Source organism: Sinocyclocheilus rhinocerous, unplaced genomic scaffold (genome assembly GCF_001515625.1).
Source record: "Sinocyclocheilus rhinocerous isolate Xijiao unplaced genomic scaffold, SAMN03320098_v1.1 scaffold2306, whole genome shotgun sequence".
Lineage (NCBI taxonomy): Eukaryota > Metazoa > Chordata > Actinopteri > Cypriniformes > Cyprinidae > Sinocyclocheilus > Sinocyclocheilus rhinocerous.
The window spans coordinates 222,974-241,247 of NW_015639792.1; the positions used below are offsets into that span (position 1 = coordinate 222,974).

The window sequence follows — 18,274 nt, forward strand, 5'->3', positions numbered from 1 at the left end:
AGTTTGACCCATTTCACACAAGTTGTTCAGTATTTCCTTTATTTTATAAAAACTTCAGGGCTTTACAAAAACACAGCTTCAGAAATCCCATTAAATCTCACATCACACTTTATAATTACTGTAAATGTGACTGTCTCACAGGGGAAATCTCAGTATGATCTGCTGTCTCGCTCAGAGAAGGCAGAGGAAAATCCCTCCTACCAATGGTAAATCCTGCCATTTATGGGCATTTATGCAGTACCCTGTATCTTTCCAATTACAACGTAGTATCATTCATCGTGCTTGCTATTTATTTATACTGGTTAGCCGGTATATTCAGAACAGCAGCCCTACTGCTAACAGGGTAGCGTAATATTCTGCTCTGGATCAAGTAATGCATGTTTTTTTTGCACTGAAACATACCACACATGGGTGCAACAATCTTTTAAAATATTCAGATCAATCGTTACAGTTTAAACTATTAATTCCTGATTTTGCTAGCTCTGACTCTCGACATTTGACCTTGCTTGGACCGGATCTGACCCCATCTAACCCCGCCCTATCGTACCATGCTGACCCTCCACTAATCGCTGTCGTCGTCAGACCAGCCAAAGTCGTCCATGGTGATGGCCATGTTCAGTTTGCGTCCCTCACGGACACTGCAGGACTTGGAGGAATTCTTCTTTGCTTGCATGTTCAACTGCATACCTGATTGGCTGACGAGGTTACCGCCGGGAATGTTCATATCCAGGTCAAAGACGCCCCCGAACCCCAGCATGAGCTTCTGTAGGCTGGCCTGGCCCAGATCCCCATTACTGCAGGTTGATGAAATCTGACAGCTGACCTCCGAGCTTTTGCTCTCCTCCATGTGAGCCTCATAGAAGGACTCGGCGCTGAGAGTGGCTGCCAAGGGGGAAATATGTGAAAACAGCTGCGAAAAGAACATGAAGTCAATTAACAGTTTGTAAGTAGTCATTAGAATTAAAGGTGGAAATGTACTTCAATGGAAGCAGCGTTCCTGTTCTTTCTGGCAAACAAATTTCCATCATTTTTCTATGATTTTTAAAAATACTTTGGTAACACTTTACATAAGCCTTTATGTATAATGCATAATAAAGGTATTCGAAATGTACAGCGTAATGCATTATATCTTTTCATAAATAATTTTGTAACAAAAGTTAAAATGCATTATAATATTTCAAGGTTTGTTTGTCGTGTTTTAATGCATTATACTTTCTAATGGTGTAACAATGAATAGATAAGTATTATAATGTATGTTATTCGTGAGATCATACAATGCATTATAAGGTTCATAACAAGGCAAAACTAATGCATTAAAAGTGCACTTAATTGTATTTAATGTGCACTTGTAGCGTACTTCAAATCTTAGAAGTATATTTTAAAAAACGTACAAAAAACTTTTAGATTCAATAATAATGAAATAAAGGCATTGTAAGTGTACTTAAAGGGTTAGTTCACCCAAAAATGAAAATTAGGCTGCGTTTTAAAGAAGGAACTTTGCTTCCTTTGCTCCTATAAACAAACGCTGGTTTTCATGAGACTCACCGGCGCATGCGCACCACTGACCTCATACGTCATCCGCCCGGAGCTGCTTCCGTGTACAACTGTTGGCGCAAGCTATATTAAAGTGATTATTATGTTTTGAATATGGATATTTTTCTTACAAAAACGCATCGATTCGCTACAGGAGGCCTTTGTTCACCCCCCGGAGCCGTGTGAGACACTTTTTTTTATGGATGGGCGATTTTTATTTAAGTTCTTTTGGACTGAAGCAATGCAACACCCGCTGAGTGGCATTAAACAGCTTGAAAGATCAAAGACAATTTTTAATATAACTCCGACTGGATTCGTCTGAAAGAAGAAAGTCATATACACCTAGGATGCCTCGGGGGTGAGTAAAACACAGCCTAATTTTCATTTTTTGGTGAACTAACCCTTTAAAGAGAGTAAACTTTCGTGACTGTTTTTCAACACGTATGTACACTTAAAAAGTATATAATGTATATAAAGTATGTAGTAATATCAAATCAAAAGTTGCACTTTAAAGAAGTGTGTGTTGATGTGTTGAATAACACTACAGTGCATGCAAAGTACTTTATTAAAGTATTATTATAGTAAAGTACTGTAGAGTGGTATTCAATATTACATTTAAAGTTAATATATTTTAAATATACTAAACTGCAACTTCATTACAAATATGCAATTACAAATATAAAACAAATATTTGAAAGTATGCTAAAGCATACTTGTTTCTCACAAGGCTATGTTACTGTGTATACTGTATTATGCGGATTTTCTCTATGCAGTCTGCCAAAATTTTCACCACACAATCAAGGCACACTTATGTTGCACACAACGCAAAGTTTTGTTTTAGCCCAGACTTTGTTGAAGTTTCACTACTCCTTTGTGCAACTTCCTACTTAATCAGACCGCTGCAGGTCACGTAAAAACACAACAAAATGTCAGCATACTACAACTTTAAAAACTGTGCATTGGTGTGTCATATAAACTCTTGATTAAAACTATCGGCCTCATTCATGAAACATTTGTAAATATATGAATACAATCAGAGTAATTGGCGTGTAAAATGGACCTTCCTGAAAACCGGATTCACAAACCTCAGATTCGATAGTTAAACGTGTGTATGTTAATAAGCCCCTCCACTGCAGACAGCAAGCCAAATAAGTTGAACCTCAATCTCTTAAAGATTACCTAGCTATATTGGCAAACAAACTCGTAAAATATTATTATATTACATATAGCGTTATCAAATGCAGTGTCTAAAAAAATGAAACGTTTGGATGTTTTACACATCATTTACACATGGTTGGGAGCAGGTGTACATTTTTTGTGTACCAAATAACATTTTGAAAATATGAACATTTTCATGAAACCAAAAATGTATGCCAGTCCAATGACTTAACGAACAGTTTACACACACACACACACACGTTTGTTTTTGTGAATTGTGGGGACATTCCATAGGCGTAATGGTTTTTATACTGTACAAACTGTATGTGCTATTGCCCTACACCAACCCTACACCTAAACCTACCCCTTACAAGAAACTTTCTGCATTTTTACTTTCTCAAAAAAACTCACTGTATGATTTATAAGCATTTTGAAAAATGGGGACATGGGGTAATGTCCTCATAAGTCATCGTTTCCTTGTAATACCTATGTCATACCCATGTCATTATACAAATTTGTGTCCTCATATGTCACAAAAACGCGCGCACACACACACACACACACAAGAATCTTTCTGCTTGTGTTTCATTAATGAAGCCCATAGTGTAGGCCTATATTTTCTTCTTTCTCCTGCTGTATCTCAGCTTAAAATATAGAGACAACTATGAGTAAGCCATTCATAGGTCACGCACAGTTCAGATATAATATATTATAAAGATATTATAAGCAGAAATTATAAACACTGTGACACTATCAAAACATCCAGGCCAGCCCAACACAACAAATTTAACTCAATCAGAGTTTTGGGTAAGACTGTTTGTCTGTCCAATCTCAGACGAGGCGAATTTGAGAATCCTCATTATTGTTATTATATTACAATTCTGTTTGATACCACAAATGGTGCAAAAAACGACACGCTCCATAAAGGCGAAGGGCCACTAGTGGCATCAAACCGACTCGTAATATAATACTGTAATAGTAATAATGAGGATTCTCAAACTCTGCCATTCTGGATTGCAATATTATGTAGTATGTAGCACACAGTATGCAGAAGTGTGGTTGCAAAATGAGTTGTTATTTTGAGCACAGAATGATGAGGACTCACAGGAGTGCAGGATCTGGATCTTTCCATAAGTCTGTTTTCCCACTCTGTCAGTCGCCTTTCTCTTTCCGCCAGCTCTTGCTCCTTACAGCTCAACTCCCTCTCCAGCTGCTTCAAGCGTTCCAGCGTCTCCTCTATCTCACACCTTACAGACAGAAGACACAGGAAGTTTGAGCAACATCATGTACAAAAAACATGGAAAAATCATTATAGCCAATTCAAAATGCACCTTTGACCTAAAAACCCCCAGCTGTCTGCAATTCCTATCTGTGCCAGCAGGTGGTACTGTATGCTAAACAATGCAACCCCCACACAAAGCCTTTAGTGTGGCTATTTATAAACAGGTATGTGAAGGAAGGCCAGAATGCCCCCCTCCTCAACCCCTCTGCCCTCAAAGCCCTATCAGCCCCTGCCAAAATCTCTCCACACACACTCTCAAAACTTCCCTCCTGCTAGAATTGATTTCTCTACCACTCTCATGAGGAGCGTTTCCAGAATGTCTCACCCTCCCCTCCCTCTCCAGCTGCTTCAAGCGTTCCAGCGTCTCCTCTATCTCACACCTTACAGACAGAAGACACAGGAAGTTTGAGCAATACACTAACATCATGTACAAAAAACATGGAAAAATCATTATTACAGCCAATTCAAAATGCACCTTTGACCTAAAAACCCCCAGCTGTCTGCAATTCCTATCTGTGCCAGCAGGTGGTACTGTATGCTAAACAATGCAACCCCCACACAAAGCCTTTAGTGTGGCTATTTATAAACAGGTATGTGAAGGAAGGCCAGAATGCCCCCCTCCTCAACCCCTCTGCCCTCAAAGCCCTATCAGCCCCTGCCAAAATCTCTCCACACACACTCTCAAAACTTCCCTCCTGCTAGAATTGATTTCTCTACCACTCTCATGAGGAGCGTTTCCAGAATGTCTCACCCTCCCTCTTCCTCCCCCTTCTGCTCCTCGCTCTCTTTTTCCATTCCTCTCAGTTCTTTTCAGACATATCTCTCTTCATGCACTGCAGCTCTGCTGAAGTCGAGCATTCATTGTGTTTGTTTCCTCTATTTGTTTTTGCTCTTACAACTCATCCCTCTATATCCAAACCTAGTCTACTTTTTTACTTAAATTATTACACTATAGTTCCTCAAAACTTGATACTCAAAAAAGTTTAACAGCAAGTTTAAAGTTAAAGTTAAACTTCACAGAAAATAATTTTGATAATTTCACAATTATGCCAGTAAGTGTATACAGTATGCTGTAATCTCATATGGCTAAAAGGTGCAGTAGTCAGACCGCTAATAAAATGTATGCAATTTGCCTCAAATAACAAACATTATTAAGTCAAGTATTAAAAAAGCTTAATATTTCAGCTTTTAAACTCTCCAAAACACCTCATAGGTGTCCATTACATTAACATTCAGGTGTACAATAAGGCACACATATGTTTTGCTAGTTTTTACAAATCAATAGACAAACTGAAATAATTTCCTGTAGGAATTTCCACATTGCTCATGGCTCTTACAGACAGTTACTTCCTGTTTCATATTTGGGGTTTTAACGTATGCTTTATGTGTTTTTAATTCTTGTAAGTTGTGTCAAACTGGCTATTGATTAATTGTTTCCAAAGTTTACACTTTTTATAATTAGATTATGTGTCCATATGAATCACGCCGGTCATTTGCAAAAATTTAAACAAAACCCTCAAATATTTTGGCTTTTTTTTTTTCTCTCTCGAAGAACATGCTTATAACCTTATTTTTTTAATTTAGCACTTCAAAACTACAAAAAAAAAAATTTGCCAGCAAGTTCTGGACTGTACGTACCTCCACTCTGCTTTGTTATGTAAGAAGGAATTGCACTGGCCCGGCAGTTTGCTGTCGTTTTTCATGGTCTCTAGGGTGCTCAGGACCTGTTTGAACTGTGGCCTTTCCTGGAGATGAAAGAGCGTGTTTATTATGGTCATCCTTCAGCACAATGTAATACACCAACTAAATCAAAGTTTGAGTTCAAGCGTTCATTAAAATGATAAAAACCTCATCCACTCTCCTTTTTTTGGTCACTTAGCTCTTAAAATGTTAGGTCATAAACCTTCGAAATTTGAGGTCACACTGAGGTCAGCAAGAATACATGGCATAATTTGCACACAATTTTTTCACATTGAATTTGATTATGAATCACCTTTCTCTAAAAAAAAAAAAAAAAAAAACACAAATTCTCCACTCTCCAGAACAATGTAGAATGATTCTTGCAGTATGTTATTTCAGGCTCAGTGTCAAGATGTTCCTGACTTGTTTTCACTAAGACTTCATTTTAAGGAACAGCTGCTTGTGGTGTTCCTTCATTTGCAAGTCTCTTTGAATAAAAGCATCTGCTGAATGACTAAATGTAAACAGTTTATAGGATTCCAGTGAGCCTGATCATCAAATGAGCTGAATTTCGGCTCTACCCCACCACGTACCTTGGGCTCTGCAATCCAGCAGCATCTCATCAGGTCTGCAAAGCTAGCGGGGCAGCTGCTGGGAATGGTCGGCCTCTGGAACACATAACCCGCACAAATACCACAGACACATGCACACATTAGAATCCATTTCAAAAACCCATTATAGCAGCCATTACATAAAATTCTAATTTTAGCACGAGTCCGGTTTTCAACTGCTGCAAAGCGTTCCTCTGGGCTAAGTTTACATCACAACTCAAATGGAGCGTATATCTCCATTTTCAAAGAGTCTGATATATAATAACCAGTATATGAGGATTAACAAAGAGCTTTTACACGGCCGCTGTTTACACTGCTAAGTGATAAAACTGAGTTCGCACTCAAGATAATGGAACTTTAAGAGCATGTGAGGAGAGATGCTGTAATGGAGACTTGTCGAATCCCATTTGATAAGCCACACATGTAGGAATCTAATACTGTCCAAGTGGCTCGTCCAATAGCAATAGCTGCACAGTATTAGATCTGACAAACAGCGCTGGCACACCACATAATCATGAGCCCACGAGAGAATGGAAACTGCTCCTTCCCACTGGGAATTTAACATAAACCAAAATATCTTTTCATTCATCTTTTGACCTCTCCCACTCCCCCTCGCCAACATTTTCTCTTATAAGTACTTGCTCCCTTTTCTCTGTCTCAGACTGGGATGTTTATCTTAAAAGGTTTCCTGAATACCCCCTACAGCACTAAAACCACTGTGGTCTCATCCGATCTTCACCTGATGGCTTCTCTGCAAACATAAAGAGAACCACAATATATCTTAACTCTCTGTAATGTATGCTAGAGCTCAATAAAAGTTGCAGGGGTTCTTGTTCACATACAGAGCGAAGCCCCTGGATCAGCCCGCTATAAATAACCAACTAAAGCAAGCAATGGAATCTATGATCGTACTGTTCTGTTACCCACAGGAAGAACAAGAAACATAAAAGTTCCAAATCATTATCATTAGGTGTGGATCAATGCGAAGCCTGTTCCAAAAGTTCCTCAGCATTATTACTTTTAATTCTAAAATTCCTTCTTTAGGTCAAATTCTTAGGAAGCACTGCATATGTATAATTTTAAAGGGGTCATATGATGCTTTTTTAAAGATCATTATTTTTCGGATTGGAAGAACTGGTGTAGATCTGAAATAATCTGATCAATAGGATAAAAAATAAGCATGTAAAAGCTTGAAATTGACTATTTTCTCAATCAGACTCGAGAATACCTTGCACACGTGTGCAGTCCCATGATGCATATGAATACATATGTGACCCTGGACCACAAAACCAGTCATAATTAGCACAGGTATATATTTGTAGCAATAGCCAACAATACATTGTTGTGCGTATGTTTGTTTACATCTTACATCTTTGTTTACATCTTTGACATACATGTCAGCTTTCTTTACAGATGTGTCATTAAAATGAGCAGCTCTCCAGTTCTGAACATGGCAACTGGGCGTAACGCATGCGTTTTATTCAGAATACATGTAATGCACATGTAAACAAATCTGTAAATTGGACTGCAAAGTTTTGGGTTCACATAAACAAGACTTTCAGAATATGAAATTGAATTGGATTCAGTCAAACTGAAGAAAATGAGTGCATGTAAACATAGCTAGTGAGAGAATTAGTGATTCTAAACGTACTATAAAATTCATTCAGTAATTAAAAGTATTGGTTAAAATAGTTCAGTCTTGACAGTAAACAAACTCTAGTGAAATCCATTGTTTGCAAAACTATTTGCTGCCTATGTATGTCACTTAGGATTACAGACCGGATGGGTGGATCTAAGAGTACCACACTCTAATTTGTAACTGAAAGCATGATCAAATTCACCAAAATGTGATAAATGAGAATGCAAATGAGTTCTGTGGGCACAGATTCCATGCGGGAAACTGAGGTTAAAACAGAGGTTCCAATAAAGTGAGGATGCAGCTGTCTATGTAGAAAAGAAGTTCACTAAGTTTTGGAACAAAGCCAGGAAAAGAGTTAGCCAAAGCTACTACAACTACTAACAATGTATGACAGACATATTCATAGCAAAACTGACTTTAAAACTTAAACAGTAATGCAACTATACTAACATTACATTCATGTGGTGGTTGCACAGAAATAACATTCCTCTCTAAAGAACACTAAGGGATTGTGGGATACTGTGTAGTACCTCATGTTTTTCCACCACCAACCAGGCCACCTGCAAACCCTCAAAACCTTTAAATGGAACTTCTCTGGTCAGCATCTCCCATAATACCTGCAAGACCAACCACAAATCAAACAATAAATGTACAGATGTCCTGGCATTGCTCTCTACAACAAAACTGGCATATTCCACAAACAAAAACATATATGGGTTGAAGAACACGGAATGCAGTTTATGCAGACTGTGTTTGAAATAACAATTGATTCAGACAGTCAAGCATGCATACACAACAGCCATATGTGTGTATATATTGTACATCTATCTATCTATCTATCTATCTATATATAAACCCTAAAATACAAGCCTCACATTTGCTTTTTTTTTTTTTTTTTTACAGAATACAATAGAAGATATTTAGCGAAATGTCCTGGCTGCTCTTTTCCATAAAATGAAAGTGAAACCATAATACATTATTTTCAGTATTACTTGATGAACTGAAAAAGAATTTTTTTGTAACAATGTGAAAGTCTGTTTTGGTGTCACTGTTGATTAATTATAATGCATCCTTGCTGAATAAAAGTATAAAAGTAGTGTGCGTAAAAAAAATTCTTCAAAAGTCCCTTTGTGTTACATGAAATAAGAAAGAATTTGAATCTTACTGAATTTAAATTCTTAAACTATCCCATTTTATGAACCTTTTTTTTAATTACAGGGACACAGAGATAAAAAAAAATGTGATCACAGCACATTCATGCTACAAATATAAGTACTGACCACGCCATATGAGTAGGTGTCACATGTTTCTGAGACGGGAAGACTCTGGATCACTTCAGGGGCCATCCAAGAGAAGGTGCCCACCAGAGACATGTGCGTTGTGTGAGAAACCAACTTAGATGCTCCAAAATCACAGATCTGACACCGAAAAAATGCAGGGACAGTCACCTGAGTTTAAATCCTAAGATTTTATTATGAATATTTGGATGTGAATAAAAAACAGGAAGCATACCTTTAATACATTGTCTGCAGTTAACACAACTAATGGAGAGAAAAGAAAACAGTTATTTGTGTATAATCTTCATGTTTGCATTTTTTGCATGTGAAATTGCTCACAGCACAGCTAAGAACTCACCATTTCTTGACTTCAGGTCTCTATGAATGACTTTCACAGGGGCCTCGGCATGTAAATAATGCATTCCTACAGAGAAACAAATCACAGAACCAGCCATTATCTCATAAGGAAAATGTGACTGAGCTCATTACATAAACACAGGTATTCATACAGGCATATACCTTTAGCAATATCCATCGCCCAGGTCATTACTTGATCCATATCCATCTCCTCACTGTCAGCACTGGACAAATATTCATACAGTGATCCTCTGCTGGCATATTCTACAATACAAACACGCAAACCATATACATATCACCACATGTGTCGACTAAATGGTGTGGAGCTGATATACTGTAGATGATAGCTTCATTTTTTGGACCACAAAATTTTGGGGTCAGTAACATTTTTTTTAAATGTTTTTTAAAAGTCTCTTATGCTCACCAAGGCTGCATTTAATTGATAAAAAATACAGAAAAAACAGTAATGTTGTGAAATATTATTACAATTATATTACATTATTTGAATATATATATATATATTATATTATTTGAATATATTTTTAAAATGTAATTTATTCCTGTGATGCAAAGCTGAATTTTCAGCATCATTACCCCAGTCTTCAGTGTCACATGATCCTTCAGAAATCATTCTAATATGCTGATTTGCTGCTCAAGGAACAGATATGTAGCATAATATCTTTGGACACTATTTTTTCACCATTCTTGGATGAATAGAAAGTTCAAACGCAAAGCATTTATTTGAAATACAAATCTTTAGTGACATTATAAAAGTCTTTACTATCACTTCAATTTAATACATCCGTGTCGAACAAAAAGTACTCATTTGTGTGTATTGCTTGTGATTGTAACCAGTTTTACACACAGAGAAGCGAAGAGAGAGAGAGACAAGCTGAACAAGCAAAAAGCTTGTCTCATGTCGAGATGTCAATCAACACATGAGATCATCTATCACCAACCCTCGAGTGAAGTCAAATACAGCTTAGCACACTCAGGGTTTCCCATTTACACACGCACACATCCACAGACACACAGGGAGCAGATGCTGGCAGCAGGAGTCAGAGGATGACCGTTAGATTTACTGAATACCCAGCTGACAAAGCCACTGAAAGACATGCTCTCGAGAAATGATTAGGCCACATAAATCTGCTCATAAGCGCATTCACATCCCTGGAGACAAAGATCACAATAGGATGTTTAAAAAAAAGGCAAGACAACTGTGCAAGCGTGTAAGTGTGCGTCTGTCCTGTTGATGAACTATCCTCACACTCTGATTACCCACAAAGCTTTTTACAGTCACAACAACCTGGCAATAAGCAGTAGTGAAATATTTGGGAGAGGGGTACAAGAGGGGCATAGCTTAGGAATAAAATAATCACTAAGAAGATCTCTATAATATCTTAGCGATTTCTCGTAAACAGCAATGAGATACATATTTTCCATTTCAAAATTATTTAAAATTCAAAATCATTTCGAAATTTGATCTGTTAATTGCAGATCAAATAACAGATCAAATTTCAGAAGTTCAATACATAGCTGTTTATTAAAACTACAGGGTCGTTTGATACACTTTCACTGCATGGCTGCAAACATTTGACATGTTTTAATTTCATATTGTAAGTTTTTAAAATGACATTTATTTAGAAAATATTGCAATAACTATTAGATATTATAATATATGTATGCAATATATATAATATATTGTAATATATAGTGTTGGCTATACTATAAATTTACTGATGAAATCATGTAGTAAGTTATAACATGGGCTTAGATGATTAAAAGAAACCTAATACACTTTATAATTTGCATTTTTTCTTTTTTTGCGTAATGAAAATATGTGCCTTGAGTTCATTCAGTCATAGAAATTCTTTATTTTATATATTTTAGAAAACAGAATAGGGACAATTAATTCCAAATAGGAAATTATCTCACAATCCTGACATTTTTTTCTCGCAAGAATTGCACGATATAAACTCAAAATTCGGACTTTTTTTCTTTATATCTCACAGTTTTGACTTTTTTTCTCTGAATTCTGAGCGTACTTCTCGGACATTCTGTTTTTGTTTCTGCAATGAAATATGTGAGTTTATATCCCAATTCAGACATTCTCGCAATTTTTTCTCAGAGTTCCAAAATTCAAAATTGTGAGCTATAAGCTTAAGCCCCGTTCACACCAAGAACGATAACTATAAAGATAACGATATTAGCGTCCACACCAGCGAATGATATCGTCTGTTTATTCTAAGCGCACGCGCGTCTGCCGCTTTATTGCGAGAAAAACAGTACAATGAGATAAAAAGTCGGGTTTCCATAGACAATAGTCTGGAAAACAAATATTACAAATATTACCCTATAGTAAATATTACTCTGTTTTAATTTTTTTCATTTTTATCCAGACCTGGAAATTCCATACTTTTCTATAATATGTAGGAACCTTTTAGAGATCTGAGCATTGACCGAGAGACATACCTAGTAACTTTTTTTTAATCTTATGAGCATTTAAAGAGAAACCTCTGACCAATAAAACATTCAACTGGTTATATAACAAAAAGAGAGTACATCTTATTATTACCTGTGACAATGCCATAGTTGGGCACTTCCAGAATGGCTCCATAGAACTGAATAATATTTTTGTGGCTCAGGACACTCAGAATCTCAGCCTGCATGAGATGAAGGGGAAAAAACAAACAGATGCAGAGGTGAAAGTCACAGACTGCGGTCAAACACTCGGGCTCAAATGAGTGCTGCATCAATGTCAGAAAACTATTTTTTCATTACAGTATGTCGAGGTCAAATATTACGCTAGAAATGTGCGTGAACACTGAACACGGAGCCATTAGCAGTATTGTGGGACATGTCCGCTGGGACTCAAACTGAATGGCTGGAAACAGGAAAGCTGCTAAACTCCGGTAAACAGTGGAACAGACTCTGTCAGTGCTGCTGAGCCTGCATTAATACTGACAGCAACACACCGCCTGCAAACCCACATTAAGATGCTACATTTTACACTTACAGTATATCAAATTTGCTTTAGACAAAGAGAAATAGAGAAAGGCGGGGGAGAGATGAAGGGAAAAAGAGATGGTCATGGAAAACTGTACATCCTTACACTCCCCCTCTCTCATGACAATAAACAAGTCTGATGGATGGATGGAATACAGGAAATGATGTAACACTGGCTATGTACACACATACTGTGTCCAGCTTTCTCAACATTTAGATTATGTACTGAATTTGATTAATAACTTACCAATATCTCAAAGGATGCAGTATGTCATCTCAGTATTGTTTGCCTGCATGCACAGTGAATACTGGGACATGTACTGCTTTTTTCTTATTCTTTTGCATAGAATGCATATTTAGACTTTTAAAACAAACTGTGCATGAACAGCTGAACACAATTGTGTTTAGCACTTCAAACAGGCCTGACGATAACATATATGTATGTATGTATGGTTGTAGTAAAGCAATATAAGCAATATAGCTAATCTAAATTGCTTGATTGTTTATATTGTTGCAAAATGTAAACTATTTTATCGTCCAGCTCTAATCTGCTAAACGTGACTATAAGGCATGAATTAGATATTAATATAAACATCATGATTCTCTGTAAAGCTGCTCTGAAACAATGTGTACTGTAAAATAAAATTGATTTGACTTATTCAAAAACACAAATTGTGAGTCTGACGAACCTCGGCGTCAATCTTCAGCAGTTTTTTGACAGCCACTTCTTTGTCCTGTGAGATCCAGTGTGCTCGGTACACGCTCCCAAAACTCCCACCGCCGCAGTTCTCATAGAAGCGGATGTCATCGAAACGGATCTGAACGAAGCTAGCGCTGAGGGACGACATCTCATACTGACAGTCACTGTGGCTGAAGAAAGAGAGAGACAAAGCAAATTAATATATATAAACATATTTGGCCAATCAAGTGATCAGGACAATGTGACAAATAATTTTTTTATACTAATAAAAATAATAATTTTATAATAAAAAAATGAATAAAAAATATATATAAATAAATGTATGAAAATCTGAGAGAGAATAACAGTATTTTCAAACAGAATCACATCAACAAAAGCGTACATATATAGATTGCTGTAGAGCCAACCCTATAGTAATATTTACTATAGGGTAATAGTTGTTTTATTTTTAATTGAAATAAGACTTAAACTATAAATATTAGACAAAAAACTTTTGTAATGTTGCTTTGTCAAGCTGTACAACTAAAAATGTTAAAACCAACACTGAACAAAAATATATTAAAGCTAAACTGAAATATTTATATATATAAAAAAATCCTAAAAATGTCTAAAGCACATAACAAAATTACTACTCTTAAATTTAAACACTGAAAATGTAAAAATAAAACGTAATTCAAAATAGTCAAGCAATAAATGCTGTAAACTACACCAGGGTCACATGACTTCAATGTCACCAATCTTCATTTAAACTTTATTTTTATTTAATCTCTACAAGTTGAAAACTTTTCAGTTAGAATAGTTTGCAAGAGTGCCAGTATAAACACAACAAGACTGAGTTTTCCTGTTCGGCATGATGACGTTTAATGTCCCCGACAACCTCTGTAGTAAAAGCTTATAAAAATCACAAGTGGGGTATTACTGTAGCCTATTTTAATGTAGAATTTTTTTTTTTTTAAATTGCCTGCATTTCTGTCAACTACAAACTTTATTTTCAAGCATTTCAAGCATTAAAAAAAACTTCGGAACGATGGAACCACAAGTGTAAAACTGATAACGCATTTCCAAGCACAGGACTCGTTCCTACAGCACTCTGTTATGTAGAAAGATTTGAGAAACATCTCTAAAGCTGAATGCGACACAGTCATGCATAGAAAACTGCTGTAAGGATGATGAATTACGATGATTCTTAAGCAAGGTCTGTTTGAAATGTCTACCCCCTGCGTGTGATTTACAGCGTGATCCTTTACCATGTCCACATAACTGCAAAACGACTTGCCATGTATTTGCCTTCGGTGTTCTCTGCTACATCTGCTACTGGACTCCTGCCACTTTTGTCTACACTAAACCTCAGTCTTATTTTACAGGCATTATGAGAACACAAGGATAGACAAACGAGAGGGGGGGGGGGCTAAACAACAACTGTAATGTTTTGGATTGCTGTTAAAATAGAGATTAGAAATTTCTATTTACACAAAATAAAAAAACAGCTTTTAAATATACAGCAGGAGAGATCATAATAAGGGAGATTAGGGAGAATGTAACCATCTGTTTTTAATTCTGAACTAACTATGGTTTATTGAACTGGGCGCAGAGGAATAAACGAAGTTAAGCACTGATATGACTATACACTTGTTAATGTGTTTGTTTGCACTTACAGCTGCAGCCATGAAGAACTAGCGAGTCAATAAACCGGATATTTATAACTTGTCCCTTGCTTAACCAGAACGTGCTGTCACAATGTTGGCCTGATTATTTTTCCATGATTATTCTGATATGGCTGGGGGCCCCGCACTGGGTTCAGTACACTGCCTCAAAAGAGCGCACCTACAGTATATATCTCTAGCATATTCTGCCACCTAGATATGGCTGATGTTACATGGTCTGCAATATATATACTGAAAAATATGGTGTAGGATTTACTTAAAAATTTTAAATGTTAGTACATTTCACAATTACAGTAACTGTAAAATGGCAAGTACACACATTGAATTAAATGAGATATTTTGAATTAATCTTTATTTACAACTTTGAAAAGCACCATTTCTTTATAGCCCCATTAAGGTTCACCAATAAGGTTCAATTTCAAATCATGGTTCGTTATAGAATTTTATAAAAGGGTTCAGCACCAAAAAGGGTTCTGGCTATTGTCACAAACCGAAGAACACTAAACTGGAACTGTCCAGAAAAAAAAAGCCTAAGTGTGTACTTGCCTTTTGCATTTAACTTAAAAGTCCTGCCATGTGACAAATGTATTTTTATTATTATAATATATTTTTTATAATTAATAATTAAGATAATTTTTTATATATTTATATTTCCCTTGTCTCTCTGTGAGGTTATGAAAATGCATGTACAAGAACAAGAAAAATAGAAAAATGTTGTTATAAATGAAGTATAACTTCAGGATATTGCTGTTACTCCTTAACATCAACTAACCATACTGTCATGTCAACTAACCATTAAGTGTGACGCAGCCGGTTGCAACAAACACTGGTTGAATTTGCCAGTTTTTTCCAATCCAAGAAGAGTGCACTGCTGAGCACTTCACATTCAGACCAGGCTCAATTAGCTTTCACCTTTAATGTAGTAAACGCTGATGTTGTTGTATTTGTTGTTAATGGGGTCTGGTTTCTTATACATTACTAGCACATGCATGACCTCACCTCAGATTGGCTTCCCCAGTTTAGAGTAACCAACCTATGTCCCTTACTCAGTTTATCACATAAAGAGCGCTCAGTCTCTAAAAACAACCCGCATATCATCACTGTGGCCCTTTGGCTGTGACATCAGGGGCCAACAGGAGGCCAATGTGTCACACCTTCAACTATTCTTAACTAGAAACAGCTCATTCGTACCTCTGACTTGATTCATTGCCAAGAACATCCTAACATTTCTATACTAATTATGCAAATAAACAGCAAATAGGAAGCCATGGGAATAGAAAGGGTTCAGTTAAAACATTCATTTGTAGTAGGCTATTTCCACATCATTTGTGTCCATATTTATGTTCTTTGAGAAGGAATTTGTAAACATTGTTGTTGTTGTTCTTTATGGTTTATTAATTTCAATCCCCCTCCATTTCGTGTTAAATACTTTGAAAGAGTTTGAAATACTTCAAAATACTTTTGGACAACGTGCAGCACTTTTTGGAATACTTATGGAGATTCTATAAGGCAAAAACATAAATGACAAACATTATGTCACACTCTCCTGTCCTGAAGTCGCCAAGCGCAAAATCAGCTGCAGAGTTAAAACTCATCCCACGCAATGATATAGCAAAATTTTTTTACTATTAACACATACATAGCATAATGTGTGTTCTGATTAACATTTAAAAGCATGCTTTCTTACCTGTTAGTCGTGTTTTCCGTGCGGTCCGGTGAAACGCGTTGGCCTGTCGCTCTCTGAACAATCCCAGTCATAAGATAATATGCGGAGCCTCATTGTCTACTCAATGTACAAAATGACCTCAATAATGCTACAGGCTATGGCGAGAGGTAAGTTACTAGCACACAATTTAACCAGTGGTAAAAAATAGTCCTTGAGCCAGAATACTGACATTTATATGACTTAAAACAACATACCACAAGACATTGAGGCCTGGAAGGTTTTGCGGAGTACCAATGATTCATTTTCTGTGGCCGGCGTACGATCATAGTGTCACTGTTATTTGTATGCTTAATATGTAGCTTGTACTAAACTCTTATTTTTAGGATTGTTCTGAAGGTTTCGTAAGATCATAGAAATGCAGGCTTGAGCACAGGCAGCAGGTTTACACTGTTGTATCATGGGAATGAACAAGGGCCTCACATGACTGAATCTAAGGATGAACACTTTTACCAAGTGCATTCTGCTTACACACACACAAACACACACTGTCAACCAAGGTAGCTCTTATGACTGAAGTCAATAACATGCAACTTGCACACGCGCACAAACAATCATTCGTATGAGAATGCATCTTGTACACGTAGTTGAGTTGGCAGTGATAGCACATACAGTCGGCATTCAACTGCTCTAGCAGCAGTTCGATGTAAAATTGAGTTCTACTGTTGTAAACTGGATATACAGTGGTTGTATTTCAAAGAGAGAGAGAGGGAGGGAAAGCAAGAGAAAAAGTCTGAGCATTGGTCTTTAGCCCCGTCTCGGCTCCAGTCTGAAGGACAGCTGGGATAAGGTTCTCTGGTTGTCAATCACATTCAATTGACGTACGTAATTCCTCACTTCCTGTGGGTTCTTGCTAGCTGGAGACACCTCAGCATCTGATGGAGGAGGGAACAGTGTCAAACATCCATCAGTAATTGCTGAACCACAATGAAATGTGGTTGACTTAACCTTTTACTAATTAACCTGTGATTACAGCTGCTATTTTTTCTCTTTACTGCTGTTTTTGTTTTAGCAGACTGATTATAAAAAAATATATACTGAAAATACAGAATGCTAAATAACTCTCTTTTTTTCTAGATGAAATATACGGTTATAAGTTGTAAAATATACAGGTACCAGTATGCCATTCATGCCCATAACGTAAACATTGTCAGAGTATTTTTAATTTGTGGCAACCACAGCTCCCAGTTTTGACCATACATTTTATGGGACTTTATTTACAATATTTTTTATACATCATTTAGATGTTTTTACAATTGTTGTGATTTAATGGCAATCCATTCTCTTTTACCTCTAGACATGGCCAGTTATGCTTTCCAGATTGCCTAAACTCAGATTGTTATGAATATGACGTGACTGACTGATCTCTGGGATGTAGCTTTTTAACTAGGCAGCTCATAAGGCATAAAGAGAAATGAAAAAGAGCATTAGTGTGTTGATGACTCACAGAACGGCTGGCTCCTGCAGTGCCTCATTGCCCGGACTGTGTTAGCAATCAGCCGCTGCAAAAACAAACAAAAAAAGTATAAATACATATGCTCTAGCTGGCCAGATAAGTCATGGATTCAGTGTTGATATTGTTAACTAAAACAATTAAAAATAAATATGTTAATTGAAATAAAGCTGAAATAAACTTCAAAACTC

At 36.6% G+C, this 18,274-nt stretch overlaps 2 protein-coding genes across 3 annotated transcripts in view; both read right to left on the reverse strand.

Annotated features, from left to right (window-relative positions):
* Nucleotides 1–82: 82 nt before the first annotated feature.
* map3k20b (mitogen-activated protein kinase kinase kinase 20b) lies at nucleotides 83–16,686 on the reverse strand. Its single transcript, XM_016567959.1, has 12 exons — nucleotides 16,595–16,686; nucleotides 13,233–13,413; nucleotides 12,113–12,200; nucleotides 9,700–9,801; nucleotides 9,539–9,604; nucleotides 9,416–9,444; nucleotides 9,184–9,321; nucleotides 8,434–8,520; nucleotides 6,247–6,321; nucleotides 5,612–5,718; nucleotides 3,797–3,938; nucleotides 83–910 (listed from the first exon to the last, which is right to left on the reverse strand). The coding sequence occupies exons 1-12, from the start codon at nucleotides 16,663–16,665 to the stop codon at nucleotides 563–565; spliced, it is 1,434 nt and encodes a 477-aa protein (XP_016423445.1). The 5' UTR covers nucleotides 16,666–16,686; the 3' UTR covers nucleotides 83–562.
* A 12-nt stretch (nucleotides 16,687–16,698) lies between these two features.
* Nucleotides 16,699–18,274, reverse strand: part of LOC107752096 (rap guanine nucleotide exchange factor 4-like) — a 35,705-nt gene continuing 34,129 nt past the window's right edge. For both annotated transcript variants that reach the window (XM_016567960.1, XM_016567961.1), the window contains 2 exons: nucleotides 18,078–18,132; nucleotides 16,699–17,505 (listed from right to left, as the gene is read on the reverse strand). In XM_016567960.1, coding sequence (XP_016423446.1) covers nucleotides 17,378–17,505; nucleotides 18,078–18,132 — 183 coding nt within the window. In that variant the 3' untranslated portion in view covers nucleotides 16,699–17,377. The remainder of the gene's footprint in view (nucleotides 17,506–18,077; nucleotides 18,133–18,274) is intronic.

Coding starts and splice junctions, on each gene's coding strand:
- map3k20b (XM_016567959.1), bottom strand. CDS start 16,665: ATGACTGGGATTGTTCAGAGAGCGACAGGCCAACGCGTTTCACCGGAC. Junction 5,719..6,246: donor GCTGGATTGCAGAGCCCAAG/GTACGTGGTGGG, acceptor TTTCATCTCCAG/GAAAGGCCACAGTTCAAACA. Junction 3,939..5,611: donor CATAACAAAGCAGAGTGGAG/GTACGTACAGTC, acceptor TCTGTCTGTAAG/GTGTGAGATAGAGGAGACGC.